This window comes from Stegastes partitus, unplaced genomic scaffold (assembly GCF_000690725.1).
Source record: "Stegastes partitus isolate 25-593 unplaced genomic scaffold, Stegastes_partitus-1.0.2 Scaffold987, whole genome shotgun sequence".
NCBI classification, from domain to species: domain Eukaryota; kingdom Metazoa; phylum Chordata; class Actinopteri; family Pomacentridae; genus Stegastes; species Stegastes partitus.
Window position 1 is genome coordinate 188,217 of NW_007578718.1, and position 25,491 is coordinate 213,707.

Below are 25,491 nucleotides of genomic sequence, written 5' to 3' on the forward strand. Positions count from 1 at the left end.
CCTTAATCTACACAGGAAGGCAAAATCCTATCAGAGCTCCAAAATGTCTAATAAGACATTTAACATTGGCCAAGGTGAGGGCACAGTTCCTCTCTCCAACAGAGGCCTACAGTTGGCCCTCTCTCCTGAGAGTCCCTACATGTCCATGTCTGCGTCACCTGACTCCAGCAGTAGTATTTCTAACCTGAGTGACAGAGAAGCCAGCAGCTCCCCTGACATCAATATGCTGGAGTGCTGCCGTAGCAATGGTTCCCCCGTGGATAACCTCTACAGCAGCACCTTAATGCAGGGCGACGGGCACCATGATGGAACCATGAACCTGAACCAAACTTTTATTGCCACATCTGTAAATGACAGTAAAACTTTCTGGAATGAAACGTTGACCTTAAGGAGCAATGAAGAGATCGGCTCGGAGAAGAGTCAGACTTTCATTAAGCACGCAGAGGATGAATTTTACAGTGCAGTGATGTCTCCAGACTCTGCAGGGAGGGAGAGCCAGCTGAGTTCATGTGAGACTTCCTGTAGAGGCTCTGTTGAGAATGACTGCTGCTCCCTGAGTTCTGGAGAAATGGTAGTGAGAAGAAACAGTTTCTGTATTGAGGACCAGTCACTCTTAGTCATCTCTTCCTTAGAGGAATCATCCATTGCTCCTGATGCAGGAAGTCCAGCATTGCCTGCTGAATCTAACCTGCTGTCAATCACTCATGTTTGTGAAAAATCCGTGGAAAGAATCGTTGAGGAAAACACAGGACATTCTTGTCTTGGCGTGACTTTCACACAGGCAGACAACTTGGCACTCGTCACTGATGAAAATGACGTAGCAGCATCAGACTCTCTTGTAGCTCTGCCTGGTGAGAATGAAGGGGGTCTTTTGATGACCTTTATCTGTGAAACATCAGAACACTGCAGAAAAGAAACTGAGTCTGCCAGTGCTGAGACAGAGCTGTCGCCTCAGTTTCTGGGAGCAGTTGCACCAGAACAAGGCAAGACCTTTGTGTCCCCTCTGCCAGCTATGCAAGGAAGCGCTAATGATATTCATACTTCCACTCCAGTACAAAACATTGGGAACAAGATACCCAGCCTCCCCTCCTTTTCAGAGTCTCCCTGCCTTGGAAACACAAGCAGCCCATCGCTCCACCCTGTTAACCAGCAGCAAATCTCTGTCGCTCCAAAACAGCAGGTGGTGAACGGACTGCCTCCTTCAACCAGCAAATTTAAGAAATTTGAAATTAAAAAGTTTCCCAAGTCAGACTTCAGTAGTGTAAAATCTAAAGTCATGACAAGAATTGCACATCAGTTTGCAATGCCAGGCCGCGCTTCACAACACAAACCATCACAAGTTAATGTGAATGATAAGCATACTGGAGCACCCAGAGGAACGACTAGTCCGACCAAAGTAAGGAGCAGCACTGCAGTTGTGTCTGCCACCCCTAAAAAGGTTAATGATGCTCAGAGACAAATTAATACAGGAGCTGCTAATGTGGGGGTAGCAGCGACACAGTCCTGTCTACAAACTGTTGTGGATGGACACGGAAAAAGCACTGAGTCCCCACCTGACCACCACCCAGATGCAATTGACCGTGCTTCAGCAGTCCAGCGCAGTAATGCCAGCTCTGAAGCAGAGCAGGCAGCCTCAAGCCAAGTATCAGACCCCTCAGCTCAGCATGCTGGCAACTTCTCATCCCTAAAAAAATCCCCTCATAGAAGTGGCCAAATAGATCCTAAACCAACTCCAAAGAAGGGTGTGTTGAACAAGATTCAGGTCAGGTCAGGCTCAGCTTTAGGTCAAGGCAAGCCTCCTGTGCTAAAGACACGGCCTCGCTGCTCGTCTGAGAGTTCATCATCAACATCTAGGCCACCCAAGGAGAGAACACTTGTAAGGTCCTCAACTAGCTTCACTATTCCCAAACCTGACACCCACAAGAGCCAAACCAAACCAGGAAATCTGAACTGCTCATCCCAGAATAAACAGGCCATACAGGCAGAGGAAACAAACGAACCGAGAGAGGTTAAGAAGATCAGCCTGGTGGTGAGTAAATACTGCATGGACTTCGAATGAGAACAATTATAAATTATTATTATTGTTAACAAATACTTATTTGTAAGAACTGTTAATATAATATATGCTGCTGCAGCTTAAATACTTTGTAGGAAAGTGCCATGAATGTTTTATCAACTAGTACACAGAAAGATTATTTTAGAGTAGATGATAATATATGAAAAATGTCTTTTCGTCTTTGTGTGTGTGTTGTGAGCCAACTGTATCGAGCTGAGCAGCTGAGTGACAATTATTTTCTCTTTTCAGCTGGAGTCCAGCAATTCAGCAACAGCAGCAGCGCCACTGGATGACAGAAGTAGAAGATTTCGAGGGCAACCTTCCCCCAGACAAGCAAGAAGAACACCACTTCCACAAACTCCTGCTGCCAGTCCCAGAACGACCGCTCCATCAGCCAGGCAGAGACCGGGAGTCCCGGGGAGGGATGAATGCAGAACCTCCAGATCTGTAGGGACACCTCAGTCCAGTCAGAAGAGCAATACAGGTAAGGCTCATCTTTGTTTGAGATGAATAAATCTATGTCATGGTTTGAAGTGATGTCAGGTTAAACTTAGCCTCTGGTAACATTGTAGAAGCCTTAACAGTTAGTGGGAAGTTGTCTCACAGGGGGCAAAGTTGGCCTGTAAATGTCAATACATTGACACTGACAGGAGGTCGCAGTCAACACCCTCATGAGCCATATGACCTGCCTTTGACAATGCCGAGACCTAATGATTTCCTCAGTATTTCCTCTGTTGTGTAAACAGAGACAATTGTGTAATAGGTTTGATCAACCCTGTGTATGAAGAAAGAAGGCTGAGCAGAGCAGCTGACTTTAAGAGTCACGTAGTGCTGTTTTCCAGCTGATACAGCAACATCACGGTTAAACATTTTTAAATTACTAATTTTACAGCAGCTGTTGTTTTCGAAAAAAAATCTGACGGATTCAAACTATAAATACTATGTTAATAGTTCAATATTCGCTGAGCTCTCTTCTGCTGTAAACTGGAATAATGTAGGTTGTTGTAACGTAGTCTCCCCATCAGAGGGCGTATTCCCCCCTGCATGAACTCAGCCATGTTCCAAAGCAACAGTGTTGGATACAGATGTCACCTCCGGTCTCTTGTCCTGCCCTTTGGCGTAAACAGACAGCTTGCTCTGTTAGTGCTCTACATAGTAAGAGGAGTCCTGGAGAAGGTGGGGGACTCTTCCACTGATGGGAAGCCATCTGTACTGGTGGAAAAAGCAGAGGAAGGAAAGGGAGGTTTTGAGATCACCAGTGGTTTTATAGTGAGAACACAATGTTTAAAACAATTGCCCTGAGCACAGTAAAGTGCAGTGACATTGTCCTGCTCCAGCTAAAGGGAACACTCCAGACGGACATATTATTTAGCTTGTACTCCAATATTTCTTTTGTGACTGATAGCATTTGACATGTTCACTGTAGTGGCTGACATTGGTGAGTTCTGTCCAACTTCTATTTCAGTGACAATTCAAAACAGCTTCTAGGGATCTTTACACTAGTTTCTGTGCTAGTAAATGTAGTTTATATCTCATAAATATTATTTTTTTTGTCTTGTTTTCAATAATATCATAAACATCTGTTGAAAATGACTCCTTGTGCTGACATCTGTGAACCTGTAAGAGGTTCATACTGCTGACCTTACTGTTCTTCATTACATTTCAGGCAGTCAGAGAGCGCAGGCAACAGGAGAGACACCCCTTAGAACTGCCTCAGCAGCAAGTATTAAGACCCAGCTGAATGGATCCCGACCTCCTCAGACTCCCACTCGGCCCCCTCTTATGGGCCCACCCCCTACTCCTGCTTGTAGACTACTACGCAAGACCCTGGGGCCATCAAGGGGCCTTACTGAAGCCAGTGTTCACAGTCAGCCGGGTCAAGGCACTGGGAATGCACAAGGTGAGCCTAATAAGAAGTTATATAGTTTTTAGAAATGGATGTTTAGTCCCTAATAATAGTTTTATGCAGACTGTTTTCAAGGATCACACCACACTTTTTTTTTTCTTGTGTGGGTTATAAGGACACATCTGGACCAGAAGGGGAGGGGCTGCTGTTTACATGGTGACCCACTTCAGGTCTGGGCTTGGATATAAATCTCCCCTTGGGCAAATCGTTCTCTGATTTCTCCACATCTGCAGAGATGCAGGAGCTTCAGATTCTAAACACATGACATTTTCTAGATGTCTTTATTTTAAACTGTTCCTTGAATGCAGTTGCAATGCTGCCAAACCTCTCAAAAAAAAAAGAGCCGAACCCCAGGTTAGAGTAAGAAAATCATCTGTTGATAATGTAAATGGTTCTAATGAGAGCTTGCTACTTAGTGGTGTGTTGTATGGCGGGAAGGAGTGCTTTTATATGGTGGGCTTTTCCGCCCAGTATCTTCAACAGCATGCAGGTCTGCGATTGGCTGAGAGGACCTGTTTTCCAAACTGGGGACCCCCCCTTGCAGCGTTGTCACGACAACGGGTTCTATTCCACTCTAGTTCACACACGGTGTTGCCTGGAGGAGGGAGAGCAGACATACACTACAACTGATGTCGTCTGATGTGGATAAAAAGATTTTTTTCCCTTCCATTTTTAAAATCAAACACCAATGGCTGGTTACACTGGACCTAGAAGCTGCACTTGGACGGAATTTCCAGCTCACGTTTACAACAGCTCTTCTTTACTCGCACAAGGCAGCGCAGCATCCAATTGTGATCTCACCTTGCTGACGTGCCTGCTCATTGGATCCTATCGCTTTGGTATCATCCCTTTGTTAGCTGCATTTAATGGAAAAGATAGAAAGCTTTGGAGAAGTGAGTGAGACTGGCAGTTGACTGCTAACTGGGGTTGTCATGGTGAACCATTTGCTGTTTCTAATACCTGAATCACTTCTGTATGGAGGACATAACCTTGTGTTTGTCATGCCGAGATACAGTATTGTTTATAAAATAGAATCCATCAATCATTTGTTGCATCTTGCTATGATACATTTAGTCATATTAACATTGCATTTGTAATTCAGTTTCTTTCACATCAATGTTTATATTTTCTTGCTTACATTTTTAAGAGGTTGCACCAGAAATGATCTGTTTACATCCTCTTTATTCATGTGATTTTCTTGCAAACCACAATGATGAGATTGACATCAGTGGTAATGACAGCAGTACTGTATTCAGACTTGAGGGATAATGGGGTAATGATCATTTTCATGTGCTGCCACAAAACACATTTGTAATTTGTGTTTGTAATTGGCATAGTGTGCAGTATGTAACCAGCATGTCTCTACTTGTCCAACAGTTTCTGGAGGAGCTGCACATAAACCAACCTCCTTCAAAGCTGTTGTCCTGAAGGCACGGCTCGGCTCAACCCCTGGGAAAACCACTGGACCAAGTGAGATTGCAACTCTGCGCACACACACACGCACACACACACACACACACATATACACTCTTACAGTTCAGAACTGATGTGTTTTTCTTTAGTTATTCAGCATAAATTATGATCAGATTTTTATCTCCCGTTGATCTCGTTATGAAAGATAGATTGATTTTTGCAGCCCTTATCAAATCTTCACACAATGATAAGATAACAACCCTGTTAGTCCCGCCCTACGAAGAAAGTCCTCTAAAAACACTCAGCCATAAACTATGCTATTGTTCCTCTCTGATGTTGATTGTACTGTGTTATAACAATACATGACGAGGGCTCTGTGATCTTGACTGAATTAAATCATCGTGTCTTTGTTGGATAACTGAACTTTGATCAAGCCCCCTGAACTAGTTCCACCTTAAATAAACAGCTTGCGGTTCACGGTACACATTTGCCAACCTTCCAGCTTCACAATGGGCCAGACTAGCTCCAGCCTGTTTTCTCACCTCAATCTTCTGTCCGTAACAGCTTTGACCACAGCATGCAAGCCTGCTGCTTCCATAGACAGAGGAGCATCGAATTCTGGAGTCAAATTCAAATTCACTCCTCTGAAAAGGACCGCTTCTGCAAGACTTGTTCAACCAAATTCAGGTGGGCCCGGTAAGAGTTTTCTCCTAAAAAAATGCATCACTTTGATTTCTTATGTGTGTTACCTGAGTTTTAGGTTAATTTGTCCACATGACTTGTGAGGGGGACACAAAAGCATGTTATTGTGCTTTCATGCTTTCTATTTTAATTATTAAGTTAACATTGAGTTTTCTGAATAGAGACCTGGTACATTATCATAATATTGTATTTGCTTTGACCTCCAAAAACACTGTCCTCTCCTGTCAGTTTTTGCCTGATCTAGCATCTGTTTTGAAAAATATTAACTGTAAATACAAATTTGGATTTTTTTTTTAAAGCCAAAAAACACACACAGATACATGGTGGTTTTTATAGCCATTACTCGTGTAGTTTTCTAGGTGTGGTACAGGAAAATCTACTCAAGTAAACCTGGTATGTTTTGTGCTAATTCAGATCAAAACCTCGTGTCCTTGGTATAATCCCACTAAAGCTGTATTGTGTATTCTTTTTTTTACTCGCTTTTGTTACTGTCCATGACTCATGCTTTGTGAATATTTTTGGCTTCTCTTGTGTTTTTTTGTCTTTTACAATTTCATTGCAGCCTAGTGGAGCTCACAGTTTGGTAGAAACTAGATGAAAAACATGCTTCATTATATAACCCTCGATTTGTCAGCAAATTGTGTCCGTGTTGGATTAAGCAACGTCCCCAATAATAGCTGAGGACACATTGTTACCGACAGCTTGGCCAACAGCGCTGTTTTCATTTTCAGTTATCAGACGAAGCCTTACCATGAGCAGTCTGTCATCTTTTGCCATCCCACAGGGAAAGGGAGTGAATGAGAGGACGAGTCTGGGGGCTAGATTAGATTGTCATTGGCTGCCGTTATGCCGTTCGCTCCTCCCACTGTGTTTTCTCCCACCCTACCCCACCCCCTCTGCTCTCCTCTTAGCATCCTGGCTCTGCTACAGCACCGCCATCACCAAGCTTGGAGATGCTGCTTTACTCTGCTTTGAGAGATTCATGTATTTGGTGAATAGCTGAAGCCTGGTTTTACCAAGAGGATTAAAGGATTTTATCTTTTTTTTTTTTTCTCCCCCCCTCTGCCCCTATCAAATCTATCAGATTGTGGCACACAAACCACTGGCCAGCCTTTGACCTGCTCTGCATATTCTAGTGTTCACAGCTGGGAATTAGATTTTGAGTTGGGAGACCTGCCATGCCGAACTGCGTGTCCGCACTTTTTTCAAAGCTTTCTCAGCGGACTGACGGTTCCCACTGCTTTTTGTTGATTTATTTATTTATTTTCTGCATGTCCTTATCAGTGCTGCTGTCACCTGAGGCGTGATACGCGGAGGCGCAGCATGGCTTGTGGTTTGTAGCCGGAATCGTGCGTCTTCATTTGGACACTGGTTTTTGATTTTTACTACAAGTACTTGTTTGCTGGCTGTCTCGCGTTGTTTTTGAGAGATGTTATGGTCGCCGAAGCTCTCCCTGTCCAACATCCACGTGCGTCTGACAGCCAAGGGTTTACTCCGAAACATTCAGCTGCTGTCAGGATGCAGGAAGAACACGGTCGTTTTTCAAGCAGGTCTGTCAGTTACGTCGGTGTTAAATTTTGCTGGTGTTATTGTTATGACAGTGTTGTGGTTTTTAGGTCACTGTGCTATAAAACAAGCGTGTCAGTGTTTGCCTTGCAAGGGGACCCTTGCTGTTTACTGTTCCTGAAACCTATTTTTAGTGTAGCTATTTACTTGTCGGTAAAGCAGGAGGTTCATCTTTCATTTTACCTACCTTGGTCCCCAAAACGTGTGACTCTGGACAGAAGTATTTTAGGAGATAAATCTGACATTCAGAAACATTTTTACCCAAACACCAGAATTGTCTTCTTTAAAGTCATGTTGGTATTTTAGGACGGCTCGCGTTACTTTCAGGCCACCTTTTTATACGACTGCATGTCAAAATGCACTTCATCTTGCTCACTGCGACATCCAGTACTCCTGTTTCACTCAAATGTACCAAGGTTATTTTGGTTCTTGGTCTCTAAGTTGATGCACGGGAACCTTGTTGTGATTGGTGAACGGTATTGTGGGAATATCGTAGTATCTTGCGGTTCCCACATTACTTAAAGCATTCCGAAGCATTTTTGACCAAATATGGTAATTTAGTTTTACTAAGGTTTTAATAATTAAATAGAATTTTCTCTGACTTCAACAAAGGAAAGAAATAATTACCTTCAAGTGTTTTTTTCAAAACAAGGATACTATTTTGTGCATTATTGACAAGTGTTATTATTTATAGTATCCCATACATCATTTAGTTAAAACACTTTATATTTATATTCATGCATTTATTATGTAGCTCTCATTCTACTTCTACTAGAATTATTGTCTGTTATTGTGCCAGCCAAGCACCATAACAAGTGGCTGATTGTGAGGGGTCTCATCACCCATCATGCTTTGTGCTGTGATGCGACATCTCCTTACAGCAGCGGAGCACAATGTCACGGAGTCACTAAATCACCCGGCATTTGATGCTGAGTGTACAAGTTGGAGTGGTTATTTACAAAATGATTCTCTGAGGCCGGGAGGAAGACCGAAATGGAACGAGAGCAACATGTGTCACCACCACTGTGTTCCGACACTTTGATGAAAATAGCTTCGGATCCTCTGTTGCCATGGAGCAGTAGTCTAAGGAAGAGATGAGGCGCTTGTGTGAAGTCACATTTCATTTGGAAAAAAAAATGTGTTTTTACAAAAAGCAAAAAACACATTATCATTGAAAAGAAGCAATATAAGGGAAGGTATATAGTACTACTATGATGCTCATGTGTGAATATTTTTTTTTCTGTTTTGTTTAAGGACATACTTGAATTAGAATCCGACAAAATGAGCGTCTGATTGAAGCAAATATAAAATTATCTCTCATGTTTTTCTTAAGCATCTGAATCTCTGAATCATTGCCATCTATTTTCAAAGGTCCAGGACCTGCTACCTTTTTAGATCCTTTTGAATGATTCATGTAGGTGAGATCATGAATTATACAAATTCAGCAGAAATGTGTTTCATAATGTCCACTCCTGGTCTCGGATACAAGCACGGCCAGTTTCTCTATATATGGACATACTAAAAGTGGCATTCCTAAGCATGATGGTTATGATTATTTTATATATAAATGCTATTTGCTTTAAATTGAAAACATTTATAAAAAGAAAATATATATACTTGATGACCACATAAAACTCTATTACAATACAAAGGAAAAAGATGCTATTTATTTTTCACTAATATAGCGTGATTTATGTTGTTGTATAACCACAATATGCAACTCTGCAGTAGATGAGCCCTTCATTCTGTTGCAGAGCTGGGTCTATTCTGTTCGCAGGCATGTTTATGGTTTATGTTGGTGGGCTTTACATGGTGTCTGTTTGTATCTTTTGTTCAACCAGCAGGGGGCATCATAATTTAAAGAAACCCATCTAGGTTTAGTTTACTGCAGCATCATCAAAATTATTGAAAGCAGAGCTTCAGGACTCAGCTGTCTGTTTGGATCTCTGTCGCAAAAATATTTTTTTAGTGGTCTCACTACACAGAGAAAGAACAGAAACATGTTTATATTAAGTGTTAAAATTATTTTTAAAGTTCCAATGAAAAGATTTTTTTTCTAGACTGTAGAGCAAACCTCCAGATATGACAACTCTGAAATAACAAATATATAGAAAAGTGTTAAACAAGCCAAAATATGTTCCTTTCAGATGTCTTAAAGTAGCCCCTGCTTGCCTTGATGGAAGCTTTCAAACTGGTGGCAATGTGTTACCCAGCTCCATGCAGTGGTCACCTGGAATGGTTAGCCTTTTCCAAAAGTTAGCTGGTGGAACTTCTTGCCTTCTTAATGAAGGTTTGCTGTACAGAGGCAGTGCTGGTGTACAGCATGTAGCCCTATCCCGCTGCTGTAATCCATATTATAGCAAGAATCACCCAACTAAATAAAGAAAAGTTCATGAGCCTCAAAAACTGAATTTGCAGCACCTCAGATTAGAGTTCTGGTGACAGACACATCTTAGAAAGCGAGTCGAATAAATGCCATGACTTCGCAAAACTGTTATGAAAGCAAGACATGGCTGCTTTAAAGGATCTAAAAAATATATACTGCATAATTCCACAAGTTATTTCAGAAAATCCCTTCAATGTTTACGAACTCTTGTCTGATGTTATAAATAGATTAGTCTATGTACCCAATGTAGTAAACTGCTGATATGAGTATATCAGAGCGTTTTAGTCTCAAAACACAGAAGTGATATTATACTTTATGACATCCAGACTACGCTATAGCTAAAACTGCTCATCAAATTAAAGTCTTAAAATTCTGATCTCTCCTTGAATTGTAAAGGTTGATCCTTGACTTGACGGTTGCAACATCTATTCAGCTGCAGCACAATACTAAGATTTTGTTTGCCCTCAAGGCCGGGCACAACTTTTGTGCTCAACAGTTTACTTTGGCAGAGAATCACTGAGAGAAATAGCTTGAAGGTGAGCCGCACATCCTGATGCAGAGCTACAAAAAGTCCGTCTGTGGCATGAGTGCGATATAGAATTATTCTGATATGACGGATCTGGTTTTCATGATCCTGTTTTGTCATAGAAAGAGCTTAATTTAGTGTCTTTATTCCACAGTTTGGCCATCATGAGCTACAGAAAGCTCATAGACAGGACTGTTAATATGTTCTCTGCAGTGTTGTTTTGCCTCAATCAGGAAAGAATAGTCATGTCTGCTCAGCAGATGCAACAAAATTCATGGAAGACACATCCTCTTGTTATAACAGAAGCCTTTATTTTGAAAACATCGGACAAAATATAGCATTTATTTTGCTTAGAAAGATTTTTGTATTCCACGGTTGCATGCTGCTGTTATTCTGGGATGTTATGATGATACTCTGCTTACTGTATCTAAATTTAACTTGACTATGGTCCAAGTTTTGTGCTTTATAAAGGCCATGACGATATACAGGCAATTTCTACATACTATTGGGGTTTAAGGTGAAATTACACAGCATTAAAGATGATTGGTCATTGCTTTCACTGTTACAAATTGACTTGCAACATCAAAAGTTTTTCAGTTTTGTGGTTATTAAGCCTAATTGTCAGTCATGTCAAACCGCAAGCAGAGCAAAGTGTAAATCCCCACAGGCTGCTGGTGGTACAGTATATTCTGCTTATTAAAGCCGGCATTCTTGACATGACTCAGGCTATCCTCACTGCTGCGTTATGTAACAGTCACTACACAGTCTCTTTAGAGAAAATGAGCTTTCCGAGAAACACTTGAGCACATGTTCCTTATCAATCATGTCCTTTTTCCCTCCTCTCCACTGAGCAGCCTGTGCAGTGACATTGTCAGTGAGGTGTTCCTCTGTTCTGACGTCTCAGCGTTGTAAACAATGTGTTCTTCATTAACAGGATTGATGGTAGCTATTGTATGTCAGAGATGTATTTATAAAGCTGATGTAAATCACATCTACAGTAGCACGGCCTTGCTAAAATAAGCTGTCCTTGGTGACCAGTGGCTGCGGAGCGCTAGATTGAAGTAGGATATGGAAAACGACATGCATTCAGCGGATCCAGTTTTATGTCAGAGAAGCAGCACTGGGAGTCGTCATACTGGCTGATTGGACAGAACAGTTTTAGACTGCAGAAAATCCAGGGATTTGACACCGGAGCTTGCTGCATGGGTTGGGAGGTGCTGCTGTCAGGCCTCCTGCAGCGGTTATGGAAGGAAGTATGTTGATGATCAGTGTTGTCACGACACTCAATTCATGTTCTTTTGCAGTGGACAAGAACAAATCCAAGGCCGGCTCCCGGCAGCAACAGCCTCAGCAGCAACCATCCCAGCCAAACCAGAGTAATGGACCTTCAGATGTGATAGCAGCAAGTGTCACAAAGGATGACAGAAAAGACCAGATCATCCAGAAGCTCAAGGGACTCCTGGCAGCTAGCAACCAGAGATTTGAGGCAGTCGCCATCGTCCTGCAGCATGCTTTGGCTGAGGTAAGAAAACTTTACTTACGCAGCATTGAAATTTCATATTGAATTATTTTCTTATTTTTTAATATCTCACAAATAAGAAGAGAGTAAATAACATGTTATGTTATGGAATAACATTACTATTGCAACTTCTCAATGTCCAAGAAGTCTTTCAACATCAAAGATCTGTTTCATTATATAATAGCATTCATGTAATGTGCATGTGTCGAAATAAAGTCAAACTCAGTGCCATGATAATATTCAGAGCAGGAATTTATCATATTGACTCTGTTATGAGGATATTCCAGTTTGATACTGACATAAAACCGAGATTCAACAGTGTGCACGACAGTTCTTCAACACACTGATTAAATAATAATCATACAGTGGTTAAACAAAGAGGTGCAAACAGAGTTCAGAGTAGAAGAAGGATCCTCTACTGATCACTACATGTACACAATTTAACTTGACATTGTCTCCTACAACATCAAACACTGCGTGTTTATACAAAGGAGACTGACCAAATAAGATTTCTATTTCCAGCAACAGCACGGGGAGTGCATGTTATGGTATAAACGGCTGCACACACAGACATACTTGGACGTCATCCAACATTAAACAGTCCTGCTGTTGTCATCCACTGAACAACTGTAGAAACTCTGGATCAAAGAAAATCATTTTTGTCTGAGAATCCAGTAATTATTGTTTTGGTTTTGAGTCAAAAATTAGTCCTGCATCACAAAAAAGGCCAACATGATCTCCTGTTAAAACAAGAAGGTCTTGTGAAGACCTGAATTAGTTGTGTCCAATAATAGTTGTTCTAAGGTGTTCCTCTCATGGATTCATATGTTGTTCAGGGAGGCAAGCACGTGTTTTTTAAAAATATGGATGTTTAAGCTTACTGTTTGTTTTTTTGGCTTCCCGGATCTGGATGCCCCGAGGGATTATTCTGCTCAGTGCTTTACAAACAGACCTCCACCCAGCCCCGATCAACACTCAGATGTTTTGAGATAGTAAAATTACAATGTGGTGTTTTGCACTCTTTACATCAGAAGGAAAACAGGCTAAATACGAGAGAATCAGTTTGGCTTTATGTTTTAAGCTGTGACATCTTTTAAACCTGAGGGACACGATGTGCCACTTAATGCTGAAGTACATGAAAAGTAAGAAGCTCTTTCAGTCGTCTGCTTAATTTTACAGATGTCTTTGTGGTATCACATCATATCATTATGTCTATACACAACACAGGAAGCTGACTGTTGTGAAATGACTAGTCTAGAAAGACGTGTGATGATATCTGCTGTCTTCCATTTAATCACTAAATTGTTACCGCTTATTGAGTTGTCACCTTTGTTTTTATGTTTACTTTGTAAATATAATTTGAGTCTTTGTCATATGAGGTCTGATTCAGGGGCAGAAACATTAGATCTTCCAGGATTTAAACTCCACTGGACCTTGGATCCAGACATTGTTGATCCACCTCCGTCCAGTGTGCTGAGGCCAAATCCATAAACAGTATCAGGTGGAAAAAATAATGCGCGCAAGATCGTAAATCTTCATTCGGTTTTTACACCACTGTGCTGCAGATATTAGATTTGCAATGGAGTGCGAATCTAATATGTGTATATCATTCCTGCTGTAGCTTCGACTCCTCCAGCGGTGCAGAGAGCTCCATCACACTCAATCTAGCCTTGTTTGTAGGTGAGGGATCATGTTTTTATTCATGCTGGTTAGTCAAGACACCTGTGCAGACAGTTGATTTCTGTGAATTTCAAAGTGCATTATGAGGTCCTTGTTGTGTTGGTTGTTGCCAAGTATAAGGAAGCAACTGCTGACAGCAGAAATGTCTCTCATTTATCTTCAACAAGCTGCTTTTTTATATTATGGAGCTGAATATTCTGCAGCTGAGAACTGTTTCAAAAAATGAAACCACTGTTTCTCTCAGCTGTGATGCAGAAAGCCACCTATGTGTTTTATTACCCTTGGCCTAGATTACAGCAACTCTCTTTACTCCTGCCTTACTTCAGAGTCTGACAGCAGACAGAGCTCTTAAGGCAGTGTTCTGGGTAGCTGCAGTTGTGACAGAGTTCATATCAGTCCAGTACAAGCCTGAAGGAGCTTCAATTTTGGGGGTAAATCCACTGAGTTGCCTCTTTGGAACCTCATGTCACATTTCAGGTGTCAGAAAGGCAAAAATAATTCATGTTTATTGAGCATAATGTGAAAGATGATAATATACAGTGGGCTCCAAAAGTCTGAGAGCGCATTTTTAATTACAATTGATAACAACGCCCTAATAGTTGACATAAACGTTGAATCCTTAAAAAATGTGAATGAATCTGAGAATATCTTTCTATGTGTTTGCCTCCTTCTTGCTTTAACGACAGCCACTTTCAAGCCGCATAGATTTTTCAAAACCTATTGGCTCATATTATCCTAGAACAATGTGACAAACGTTCCAAAGAGTTTCTTGTCATGTCGGCAATGTTTAGTTTTCTTGCAGGAAAGTTCTTGAAAGGCAGCAGTCTTTGGTCTTCTTTGGTCTTTTGAGCGTGTTGGGACTCATTATCCTGCTGCAGTGTTGCCACAAAGATGAAACCCAGAGGTCGGCGCATGTCTCTGAAGAATGGAGTAGCTGATGCACTGTGGTATCATTGTCTCTGCCTCATACACCCTTCAGCTTCTAACACAAATCTCTAACTGGGATTTGTGAAGTGCTCTTTTGTCTCAGCCCACCCCAGTCATCTAGAAGTGGTTTGGAGGCCACTACTGGTCTTCTTAGACTATTAGATTGCCTTCTGTTGACCGCACTTTTACTGATTGTGTCTGTGATTAAGTGGATTTGCTATGTCTCAGAGAAGAAAGCTTAATGTATTGATCTTCTGATGGTGTGGTCACTTTGGGTCTGTTGCCACACAGTGCACTACCCTTAGCAACCTTCATTCCAGCCATGATTTTGAAAGCTTATCTTTGCTCAGAATAACAGTCTGGCTCCTGACACTTTGACTTAGTTCTGATGCCATGTTTCCTGCTTTCACAAAGCCATTAAGTGCAATGCTCTGCTGGAACTTGAGTGTTCTCTGAGCATTGCTTCAGTGGTGAAACTCAAAGAAATCTGACTTTTTTTATACAAAGGAGTTAACATAATCAATGCCATTAATCTGCTTCAGGTTGATTACTGTCCTGGAAATAGTGCAGAATCTTAATATTTCTTCTGCATTTTACATGCCTTTATTTCAGGCATGTTTCCAAATCCTCCAACTTTCAGATTATTTACCAGTTTACATAATAGTATGACAGATTTTCCGTTATGTTTAAATTCACACTCATGCCAACCCACATAATGTGACAGCTGGTATCTAAGGCGCAGTGTGTAATCTTTTGTCACTGATGTATGACTCATATCCTTCTGTTTGGGCGGCAGGGTTGTGAAACTGAATCCATCAACAAATATTAAAAACATGCTTGTTCCTCTCTGACAGAGAAGCAGCTGTTAAAGCCTCCTCCCACTGACTTAACTTTAACTATTGCATGTCCTGTGTTCGGACAAGTCCTTGTGCGTGTCGCGCAGAATGGAATCTGGTGGCCACTCTTCATACCAAGAATAGGAGGCAGGACCTTACCATCGTAGTGTGAGAATGTCCCAGCTGTTGACTTGATATGGTTACAAACCGCAGCCAAACACCAAGCAAGGACTGTTTCTTATCATCTGTCGGGATGGAATGTGTCAGCTCTGGAGGTGGTTCCCCACACCTTCTCTCACACTGAATGCTGTTAGATGAGCGACGTCATGGTGTAGGAATGCAAGCAAATTGCAAAACAATCTGAAAATAATAAACAATCTGTATTTTGTCTGCTTGCTTGCTAACAGTCACAGAATTTCCAGTAAACTGGAATTTGATCTGCAGCAATTAGTCATTGATCTTAGTTGGGCATCATGTGTTACTCTACACCTGACATGGTATCATCTTTATATACACTGGGGATACTGCTACTGCTGGACCAGGCTCGAGGACCTAAGAGGTGCAGAGGCTTCACCAAGTGAGAAACTGATATCAAATTAAAATGGCGAAGGCATGCACAGTGAAACACAGCAGGCTGTAATTTCATCTGTATTTTTAGAATAAATATTCTGACTAATGCAGGAGGTTTTATGAAGATTTCTTACACTGCCGTGCTGCCCTGGGGGAAGCTGTTTTGCTCAGTACTCAAATGCAAATTATTTCTGGTTGTTACATTTTCTGAATAAATGTTTTTAGTACACAGTTGATTTGTAATCAACAGAAACTGCTGACAAAAACTCAGCATGCTTTTAATGAAGGATAACAAGAATCGACACGGTGTGTGTGTGTGAGAAGCATGCTCAAGACAAATAACTGTGATTGATCGGTTTACCTGTCGATCAGGAGCTGTTGATTTGCTGACGGTAAATTGTGGAAACCAAACCAATTAACTGTGGAGCAGGTCTACAGGGACACTTACTGGTGAGTCCAGTGCAGAAGAATGCTTACTAATGTGGTTGGAGGTTAGTCAACAAGTGACCTTATTTTTAAAAATGCCTTTATTGACAGTACATTTACTGTAAATGGTCTTGCTCACACAGAAGCTGGAAATTTGATCTGTCACAGCATTAAATTATCCTCTGATGTAGAGACTGCAGCCATGCAGCCTGTAGTCATGCAGCAGACTGTAAGGTAATGGTGCAGAGGGGTGAGGGGGTAATTTAATGTAGGTTTGGATGAGTAGTGGGGGATGGTGGTAATGAAGCCTCTCCATGTGTCCCTTGGGTAGGTCACTGCACAGCACAAGTCCTGCTCCATCAGCCTGATGTCAGACAGCTCTCTACAATTTATCTGTTTGCTCCACTCCGCCTGCCTTTAGTGCTTTCTTAAAGTGACCTCAGCTCACTGGTGAGGAGGCTGCTCTCATGCACACTGTAGCCTGCCCCTTTTGGGTTTTTTTTTTTTTAGGTGGATTACGGTAATGCACTCCGCAGTCACTCACCACAGCCAGTGAAGCGGCTTTTTCAGTCCTGCCTCAGATGTAGTCAGAGCAGTCTGGGAGGAGGTGCGTGTGGAGGTGGTGCGTCCACCTGGACCACTGTTTGTCCTGGAGTACTGAATCTCCATAGCTACTGGGGGGGACTCCGGCACCCTAGCCTCGGGCTGAGGCTGGACCATGGGCTGTTCTGGCAGCAAAGCATGCCTCAGCGCTCCCTGCGCTGCAGAGAGGGTAACTGGCTTCTACATTGTTCTATTCTGCAGTGAGGAATAGATGCAGATCCAGAGAAAAGAACAACAGGGTGGAAACCTTTTTGCTAATGTAAACTGATCAGTGAGGTGATGTTTGGCTTGACTTACTTGCCTGTTTTATCTCATGTGCATAATTGAATCATGCAGGCTGTGCGATGTGCTGTGTAGAGTGTCAGGTTGTTGATGTGAATCAGCATGGCAAGAGACGGGTAGTAGACGGGAGATAAACAGTTTTTGGATCTTCTATGCGTCACTTTGAAGTCTAGCAGGAGCACTGCAGCTACAGCGCAGCCTCCTACACTGCAAAACTGACTCAGAAAGGGAGAAGTGAGGGCATTAAGCTGACATAAGGCAAGTGTGAAACTGAAAGCATGAATTGAATGTCAAATGTTCGTTTCCCCTCCTCTCATTATCACTGGATATATTCTTTCTTTTGTTGCGGTTTGTTTGTGTTTAGTAGGAAAACTGGATTCATTAGTTGGTTACTTCAAGCAGCATTACTGGCATTTCTCATCTTTAATCTTGACTGAGACGATTCAAGCTTGACACGGAATTAAAGTGAGGATCCTGAAAAACTGCAGTAGCGCTCACACGAACATGTGTATGACTGTTGACATTTTTTTTTTTTCTTCCTGCAGCGTGATGAAGCCTCGAGGCAGTGCAGGGAGCTCTCCCAGGAGCTGGTCAACCTTCGAGGAGAGCTGGGTAAGTTGGGTCACCTTGGACTCATGCTGGCAGTGTTTACATTGGTTATCACTAAAGCACACACTCCTGATACTGGTTTAGCACCCTGCGGAGCTTTTTCTTTGATCATTCAGGTTATGTTTTGGGTCATGTTTGATCAAGCTGTCCCTTAAAGTGGCTCTCAGTTAATAGAAAAAGTGACTGATTAATTTTCTTGCCTCCCTTTGCCCATTTTTCGTTCTGTTAATTGCTTTTGTTTGCTGCAAATCCGACACCGAATTAACAAGTCGTGTGTTTTTACTACTGCTGAGCTGAATGGTGTCAGTCCATTACCCAGGGAGTGGCTGCCTGACCTCTGACACCCCCCACAGCGGGAGTTCCCACTAGTGGAATGCCATACCACCTGAGGCCCCGTGAAGGCTTGGGGACAATGAGCCACGTTTTATATCCAGTCTAAGTGCTGTCACACTCTGTGGCCTTGCACATACAGGCACATGCTCACTCAAACACATGCTCCCACTCCAGCTTTCATCTTTCTTACTTAAGGCAGCAGTAGTGTCGCGGCTCCTCCCCTCCTTCGCAGCCTCGGGACTTCCACATGACTGCTCTTATATGCTGAGCGCTGGTATATTTGCGGTGTAACACATTCTTCACTCGAGGAAAAGCCGTGAGACCCACGTTGACCTCACATGGCCCTTCTGTATGATGTCTAGTCAAACATGTTTAAACGTCTGGAGGTATTATTATTATAGGTTTCCCCTTTTAGCCCATTCCCTTCTCAGTCTGCGTCCCTGTCTGCTTCCACGGTGATCTCACTCCTCACACAGAAATAAATTACAGTCCTTCTTTGTCCACAGCCAAAAGTATGATACAACCACACCCTTAATCATTCCTCACACGTTTAAAAAAAAGAGAGAACGCGAGTGAGAGAGAGATCTACATGCTTCAGCGTCTGCATTATCTGTGATTCGTCCAAACAGCATCATGTGTCTCACTGTGAGCCAAAATGCAGCTAACTTTAGATTAACTGGGCTCTCCTTCCCTTGACTGCATGAGCTACGAGGTGTTTTCTGTGGGCGATACGAACTAGAAAGGCACATGGTTATGGAATGCTCGCCTGCTTTTGTTGAGCTGTACATGCCAAAGGCTGATAGATAGTCCCTATGTTGCTTTGGCGTCTGTTCCTGGATCCGCTGCCATTATTCCACTCTGGGTAAGGTGAATCCTCCTGTTCAGACGATGCAGTTCCTTTTTTTTTTGCTTTTCACTTCTTTTTGGTTGATTGCAAAAGAGCCTTTATGAGGAAATGATCCACATATCTTCAGTGAGCCCTGATGCCCCGAGAGCACCCAGTGACAGAACGTACCTGCCGGCCTCGTTGAACCATAGCAGAGCAACATCTGGACTCAGTATTATTTTACACCCACTATTGAGGTTATATATAGTTTCTAAATAGTTGTGGTTTATTGTCGTACCATGCATTTGAGAGCAAACACAGCAGGAGACTTTCTTTTTCTGCACAGCTGTCGTTCTCACTGTTCGCCACCACTGCTACTTTGCTGGCGATTTGAGATCCACCAGCAACTGTTGGATATCAGAAGTGTTTGTGCGCAGCCACTTAAACTAGAGACAAGTTATGGAGTTGATTACTGTCACCCACTCCACACCAGATATAAACACTTGGCAATGGAAACAGCTGGGAAATTACCGAGACCGGTTTACAGAACGCAAACAAAACAGTTGCACAAGCAGAAAAGCTGCAAATTATCTGCTTGGAAAAGGGTTGATAAGTCTGCTATGTTATCATTTTCAAGATGTTGTGAAAGAATTGACACTTGTTTCTCTATCTTATTCTGCCTATAAATAACTGCAGTGTAGTTGGCATAAGCAGTCAAGTGCAAGAGGCACCTCCCCTTGAAAGTCAGAGTTTCCATTCCTTTTTGGAGAGCATTTGGTGTGACACATTTACATCAAGGGGGACTTTGTTAGACAGAGGTTCCTCAGTGGACATATCAGGTTTCTTACGCAAGCCGTTACTAATACAATTTTTCCTCTGACCTTGTTAAATGAATATAACAGTCCACAAAACTGCACACAGGCACTGAACATGATGCAACCTGTCAACTTTTCAACACAATAAATTGCTGCCTTCTGTTTTTGTAACCAGTTTGCTCTGTCCATTCGTCGGAGCGTCTGGAGAAGGAGAAGGAGGACCTGCGTGTTTCACTGCAGGATGCACTGCAGAAACTGCAGGATCAGCACCAGGAAGACCTGGGTGAGCTGGAGCAGAGGCTGCAGGCCTTCTACCAGGCTGAGTGGGATAAAGTTCATCTCACTTACCAGGAGGAAGCTGACAAGTGCAAAACGCTCATGCAACAGCAGGTTTGTCCCTAAGAAACCTTTGTTTCAGGTTTTAGTTTCAATATTTTTTTAGGAAGATATACAGCCAATCAGTTTTTAGTCAGTTTTGTTTATTTAAAGTAAAGCTCAGACACCAGCACAAGGTTCAATGTTTTTATAAATAGTGTGTGAATCTTAATGGAGAACTTTTTTTAAAACTGTTAAAACACATTTTCCATGTTTTAGACAATGACATCTGTACACATCATTTAATGAACTGCAGTGCATGATGTTGTTTTTGGATCAATATTCCTGACTCCTAAAAATTAACAATTTACTGTGTTCTGGTATTTAAGATGGAAGAGCTCAAAGCCAGTCATGAAGCCATGAAGCTGGAGCTACAGAGCAGCCACGTAGAACAGCTGCAGTGTGTTAAACAGCAGCATGAAGTATCACTGGAAGGTGAGCGAACAACACTGGACCACAGGATTCGGCTGAATTTATTATAAAATGACTTCACCATTGCACATTCTTCTTCCATTTCATAATGCACATATAAAGTGTTGAGAAATATTTCTGTTCATTGTAGTTTTCTTGTATTTCATCGTGGTATGAAATTGTTATGAGCTTTCGATCTACATGTTTTTAATGTTGCCATGTCACTAAACTTTGCAGAGCTCAGGAAAGTTCACAATCAGGAGCTGCAGTCTCTGGACAAAACCTTAAAAGATGCTGAAACTGCTCTATCTGTAAGCTTTGCCTTTTTAAGTATTCCAACAAAAAGCATGCAATGGCAGAAGAATACCTTCCAGTTTGACGAACCAGTGCATGATCAGTGGCTTTGTTGTGCCGTCTGCATCCACAGGGACAGATTCAAGAGCTGACAGCGGAGAATAATGTCCTAATTGAGAAGCTAACTGCAGAGGAGAACAGGAGGAAAGAGCTGGCCGACAAGAGTCAGGTACTCGTTGTGTGTAATCTGTGTGCTTATTATAGCCGAGCTCCACTTTAGAACCATCTCATGACTCCAGCGTTGTTTGCCCCGAGTATAAAAGATGAAAAAGCCCTGATGCCCGTGATTAAGGATAGATTATCAACAGAAGCAAAAGTCAAAACATATTTTGTTGAAAGACTTTATTGTTCAGTAATCCATGTTTTCTGTCTGCTCAGTGAACTACTAATCCTTCTGTATGAACTGGAATGAGTTGAACTCTTCACTACATCTCTGCGTTAGCGACAACACGGCCCTCCCTCTCTGCCCAGGCTGTAGATTTTAATTTTCCCAGAGTGCTGCACGACGAGGCTGCCACTCCTCATTAGTGTTAAGTGGCTGCCACACGAACTCAGCATTGTGCCCTGGCTCAGTAGTGTAATTAAGGCACCTACCTCACGTCACCCCGCCACTCCATATCTGTTACTAACAGATTAATAAGAAGAGCAGCATTAGCAGCAACTCTGTGATACATATTGACCATGCGTGGTTAGAAACCAGGAGTGGTTTAAACTGTGGGCAGAGTATATACAGATATAAAGGCAACGCTAGCAAGCACTAAGGAAATGTATGTAAACCTCTGACGTCATAGACAGTAATAAAAAAAAATTCTCTCTCTCATTATTCTGGCATTTAGCAAAAAGATGTAATTTTGGTAATCCTAACTGACCTAAAACAGGAAAAGTTTAGTCACATTTAATGTCAGACAGTGAGAAAAAAGGCTATGCGTCTTGTTATCCAGTGTATGTAAACTTCTGGTTTCAGCTGTATATGTTGTAAGGGATGCATGGCGCCCTCTGTTGTGTGCCCTGAGCTTCTGACACTTTTGGAAGTCTGAACACAGTCTAAACATCTTGCCGCAACCTACTTGTCCCCACAGAAGGACTCGCACACCCTGTATCTGGAGCAGGAGCTGGAGAGCCTCAAAGTGGTGCTGGATATCAAGAACAAGCAGCTGCACCAGCAGGAGAAGAAGCTGATGGAGATAGACAAACTGGTGAGAGCTACGATGGAGATGAAAATTACTGCCAAGCAACAAAACAAGCAAAAACAAAGCTACTGACTTAAATCATTCTCGTTATTTATGCCTTTCAGACAGATAAAAATGTGAAGTTGGACGAGAGCCTTAAAAAAGTCCAGCAGGAAAATGAAGACCTTAAAGCCCGCATGGAAAGACACGCTGCTCTGTCGAGGTAAGAGTCAATCCTATGAGCTCATAGTGATTCATACAAGAGTTTGAGGAATCTAAAGATTGTCTGACTGCTTCTGCCCAACTGAATTCACAGAGTGCAGGTAAACCTCTTCCTGTGCTATAAGCATCCATTATTTTATAAACTCTATCTACTCATCAGATAGACAAAACTGTTCATCTTTAATCAACCAGACACGTTCCTTTGTTACAATGAAAATGGCCACTTTAGTGTAGCTTGGCCACGTCCCACACACACACACACACACACACCAACACCAACACCAACCTACTGCTGTAAATATTAGAGCACAAAACTAATCAGTGACTGAAAATAGTTCTGCACAGTTTCCTCCTGTGGGAGCAGGATTTGCTAAAATCTAGTAAGTCAGCAGCTGTTTGTGGAATAACGAAACAAAACTATTTCTGATCATTTTTGAACATTTACATTTTCAGTAAGAAGCCCGGTGGGTTTAAGGCAAAGTCAGAAGATATTGGAAGATAGATTAACGTACTGAGAGTGTTTGGTGTGTTGATGGGACTTTAACATCAAACAAAACTAAATGTCAATAGTCTCCTTTTTTAGGTTTCCCATAAGCCTTTGTAATGATGGTCTTTTTGAGGTGTTTGGTTATTTACTTGGTGTGGTTAGTTTCTGCAAGAAAGTCTAATAGCAGATAGCAGACAGATGAGGTGCAAGGATTTAGATTTTGTCCTGAGGTCACAGTTCACAGTCCTCATGGAGTCAGGGCTGTGAACTCTGAGGTCAGGCTAAAGCCAAATCATGACACCTCATCAGTCACCTAAAGCACACTGGATCAGTGTAGATAAGTATATAACAGAGTTGTATAAACGTCAGCACACACACACACACACGTATTGTACTCTGGCACAATGTTCACTACACTTCAGCTTCACAGCCTCAACCTCATCATTATTTATGACGTTGTGACTTTTTCCTGTTTTTTTTCTGTTTTAAAAAATGTGTTCCTCAGAATGTCTTATCGTTGTGAAACAGTCTCTTTGTATTTCACTGCACATGCTGGATGAGCATGTGACAAATACAAACTCTTACTCTCTAAACTCGTATACTGTAGGTTGTGAACATGTCCACCTGTGTAAGCTTGCGTGTTGTGTTGATGCTCCACAGGCAGCTGTCCACAGAGCAGGCCGTGCTGCAGGAGTCCCTCCAGAAGGAGTCCAAGGTGAACAAGCGCCTGTCGATGGAGAACGAGGAGCTGCTGTGGAAGCTCCACAACGGAGACCTGAGCAGCCCCCGCAAGGTGTCGCCCACCTCCACCTCCCCCTCGCACTCCTTCAGCCTCCAGTCCCCTCGCAGCTCCGGCCTCTTCTCCAGCCCGCCGCTCTCTCCCAGATAACAATGGGCTCCTGCTTCCAGGAAGCAGAGCGTCACGTTTGAGTTGTCCCTCTGGAATTAAGAGCCATGTTTGTTTCCTGTTCATTTAGCAACACCAACAATCTGACATTGGCTCCTTCAGGATCGGATGAACTCTGACACTTTCTGTACAGGGATGCTGCAGAGTGGCGAAAAAGAAAAGAAGAAGAAAATGTTGCACAGAAGCACTTAATAAGCAAGGCCACCTTGTTCTTTGCCTTTCACGTCTGATACTGTGGATGGGGAAAAAAGGAAATCTCAGGACTTCTATGTAATGAAACACTATTTTTGTTATTTGTAGATATATTCAGAGGCTTGTCTTTCCCGAAGCTCAGCACACGCACACATACAGTACATGCAGTAAAGAGAAAGAGACAAACATACATACATGCATGTGTACACACACATGCGCAGATTTGGCCTTGCAGAGCGAGAGATAGCTTTGTTTTGTTTCTCTGGAGACCAAAGCCATGGAAAGTCTGAATTCAGAATATTTCAGGGTGTATCTTTATTACAAATATCTAAGGAATCTGGAATTGCTTCTGTTGGATTCCTGCACCATTTCTCATCGCTAACTACAAACAGTCAGAATCTAAATATTTCTAACATCCCACTGCCAGTCGCTCCATCAGGGCTGCCTCGGCCTCAGAGTTCACGTTCAGGCCGTTTTCATGCTCACAGCGCTCGTGTGGATGTTCAGAGTTTAACGGTGGACTTTTTTTTTTTTCTATGTCTGTTTAAGGATCATCTGTGGCCTCTCACATTTCTGTCTTCATGTTTATTTGTTTGACCAAGGGACCAATCCACGTATCTGTGCATGTGTTTGAGTCTTGTCAATCACCCCTTACTGAAGCCTCCCAATGCAGCTTTAACGTCAGGGTCTTTGCGGAGAGAAGCAGCTTTGCTCGTACATGTCAGAGACACTGCATCTTGGAAATGAGAGTATTTTGTGTGGAGTTGATATTATCGGTGTGTTGACCCTGTTTGAAATATGCAATTAATAAAGTCTTGTATTAAACGTGGAAGCTGCAGAATGGTCTGTCACAGTCACAAAAAGAGTGTTTTAAAGAGAAAGGCAGGTTTTAAAATACCGTCAGTCCAACCTTGCTGTGCTTAAGTCAAATATCTGTACGTGGTTTTTCTAAACCACAAACATTCACTTGGTAATCCTAATCCAAAGTATATTTCAAAATCACAACCACCGGCAACTATTCAGCAAAGTGGAAATTGCAGCAAGTGTTGCATTGGACCAAAATAAGCTCTGGGCCTGCAGATCGCATTCCACATACGGAGCGCATTAGGACGTCAGCCTGGCACACGGCTCGGCCTCGGAGCAGATTCTCCTCCTCAGACGTGCTGCGAGTCTCCGACGGCTGCTGCTGCTTTTATTTCCAGCATCATTATTCAGTTTAAATGTGGCTTAAAGGTTTGATTCGGCGTCCAGTGCAACAGAACACACCCTCAACGCTTGTTTCGTGTCTGTTCTTTTAAGTTAGCAGTCAAGTGGAGATTAAAAGATTTAGCAAAGCTTCATTTGATGAATGTTTCCTCAGGTATAACTTCCTCTTGTTCAACAGATTTGCAGT

The 25,491-nt window shown here is 42.3% G+C and overlaps 1 protein-coding gene across 3 annotated transcripts; it reads left to right on the top strand.

Moving 5' to 3' along the window:
• Nucleotides 1-100: 100 nt before the first annotated feature.
• mtus1a (microtubule associated tumor suppressor 1a) lies at nt 101-24,930 on the top strand. 3 transcript variants are annotated; one of them, XM_008294692.1, is made up of 14 exons: nt 101-2,029; nt 2,306-2,540; nt 3,723-3,956; nt 5,340-5,432; nt 5,940-6,071; nt 11,860-12,077; nt 17,944-18,010; nt 20,157-20,371; nt 20,686-20,791; nt 21,005-21,078; nt 21,195-21,290; nt 22,201-22,317; nt 22,416-22,513; nt 23,660-24,930. In XM_008294692.1, exons 1-14 carry the CDS (start codon nt 140-142, stop codon nt 23,886-23,888), a joined length of 3,804 nt encoding a protein of 1,267 aa, XP_008292914.1. In that variant the 5' UTR covers nt 101-139; the 3' UTR covers nt 23,889-24,930. The 3 variants fall into 3 exon arrangements, with proteins under 3 accessions (XP_008292914.1, XP_008292915.1, XP_008292916.1); XM_008294693.1 differs by having other exon boundaries at nt 5,940-6,062; XM_008294694.1 differs by lacking the exons at nt 101-2,029; nt 2,306-2,540; nt 3,723-3,956; nt 5,340-5,432; nt 5,940-6,071 and adding an exon at nt 7,104-7,627.
• Nucleotides 24,931-25,491: the final 561 nt, after the last annotated feature.

Coding starts and splice junctions, on each gene's coding strand:
- mtus1a (XM_008294692.1), top strand. CDS start 140: ATGTCCATGTCTGCGTCACCTGACTCCAGCAGTAGTATTTCTAACCTG. Junction 12,078..17,943: donor TGCAGCATGCTTTGGCTGAG/GTAAGAAAACTT, acceptor TTCTTCCTGCAG/CGTGATGAAGCCTCGAGGCA. Junction 21,291..22,200: donor AGCTGGCCGACAAGAGTCAG/GTACTCGTTGTG, acceptor TTGTCCCCACAG/AAGGACTCGCACACCCTGTA.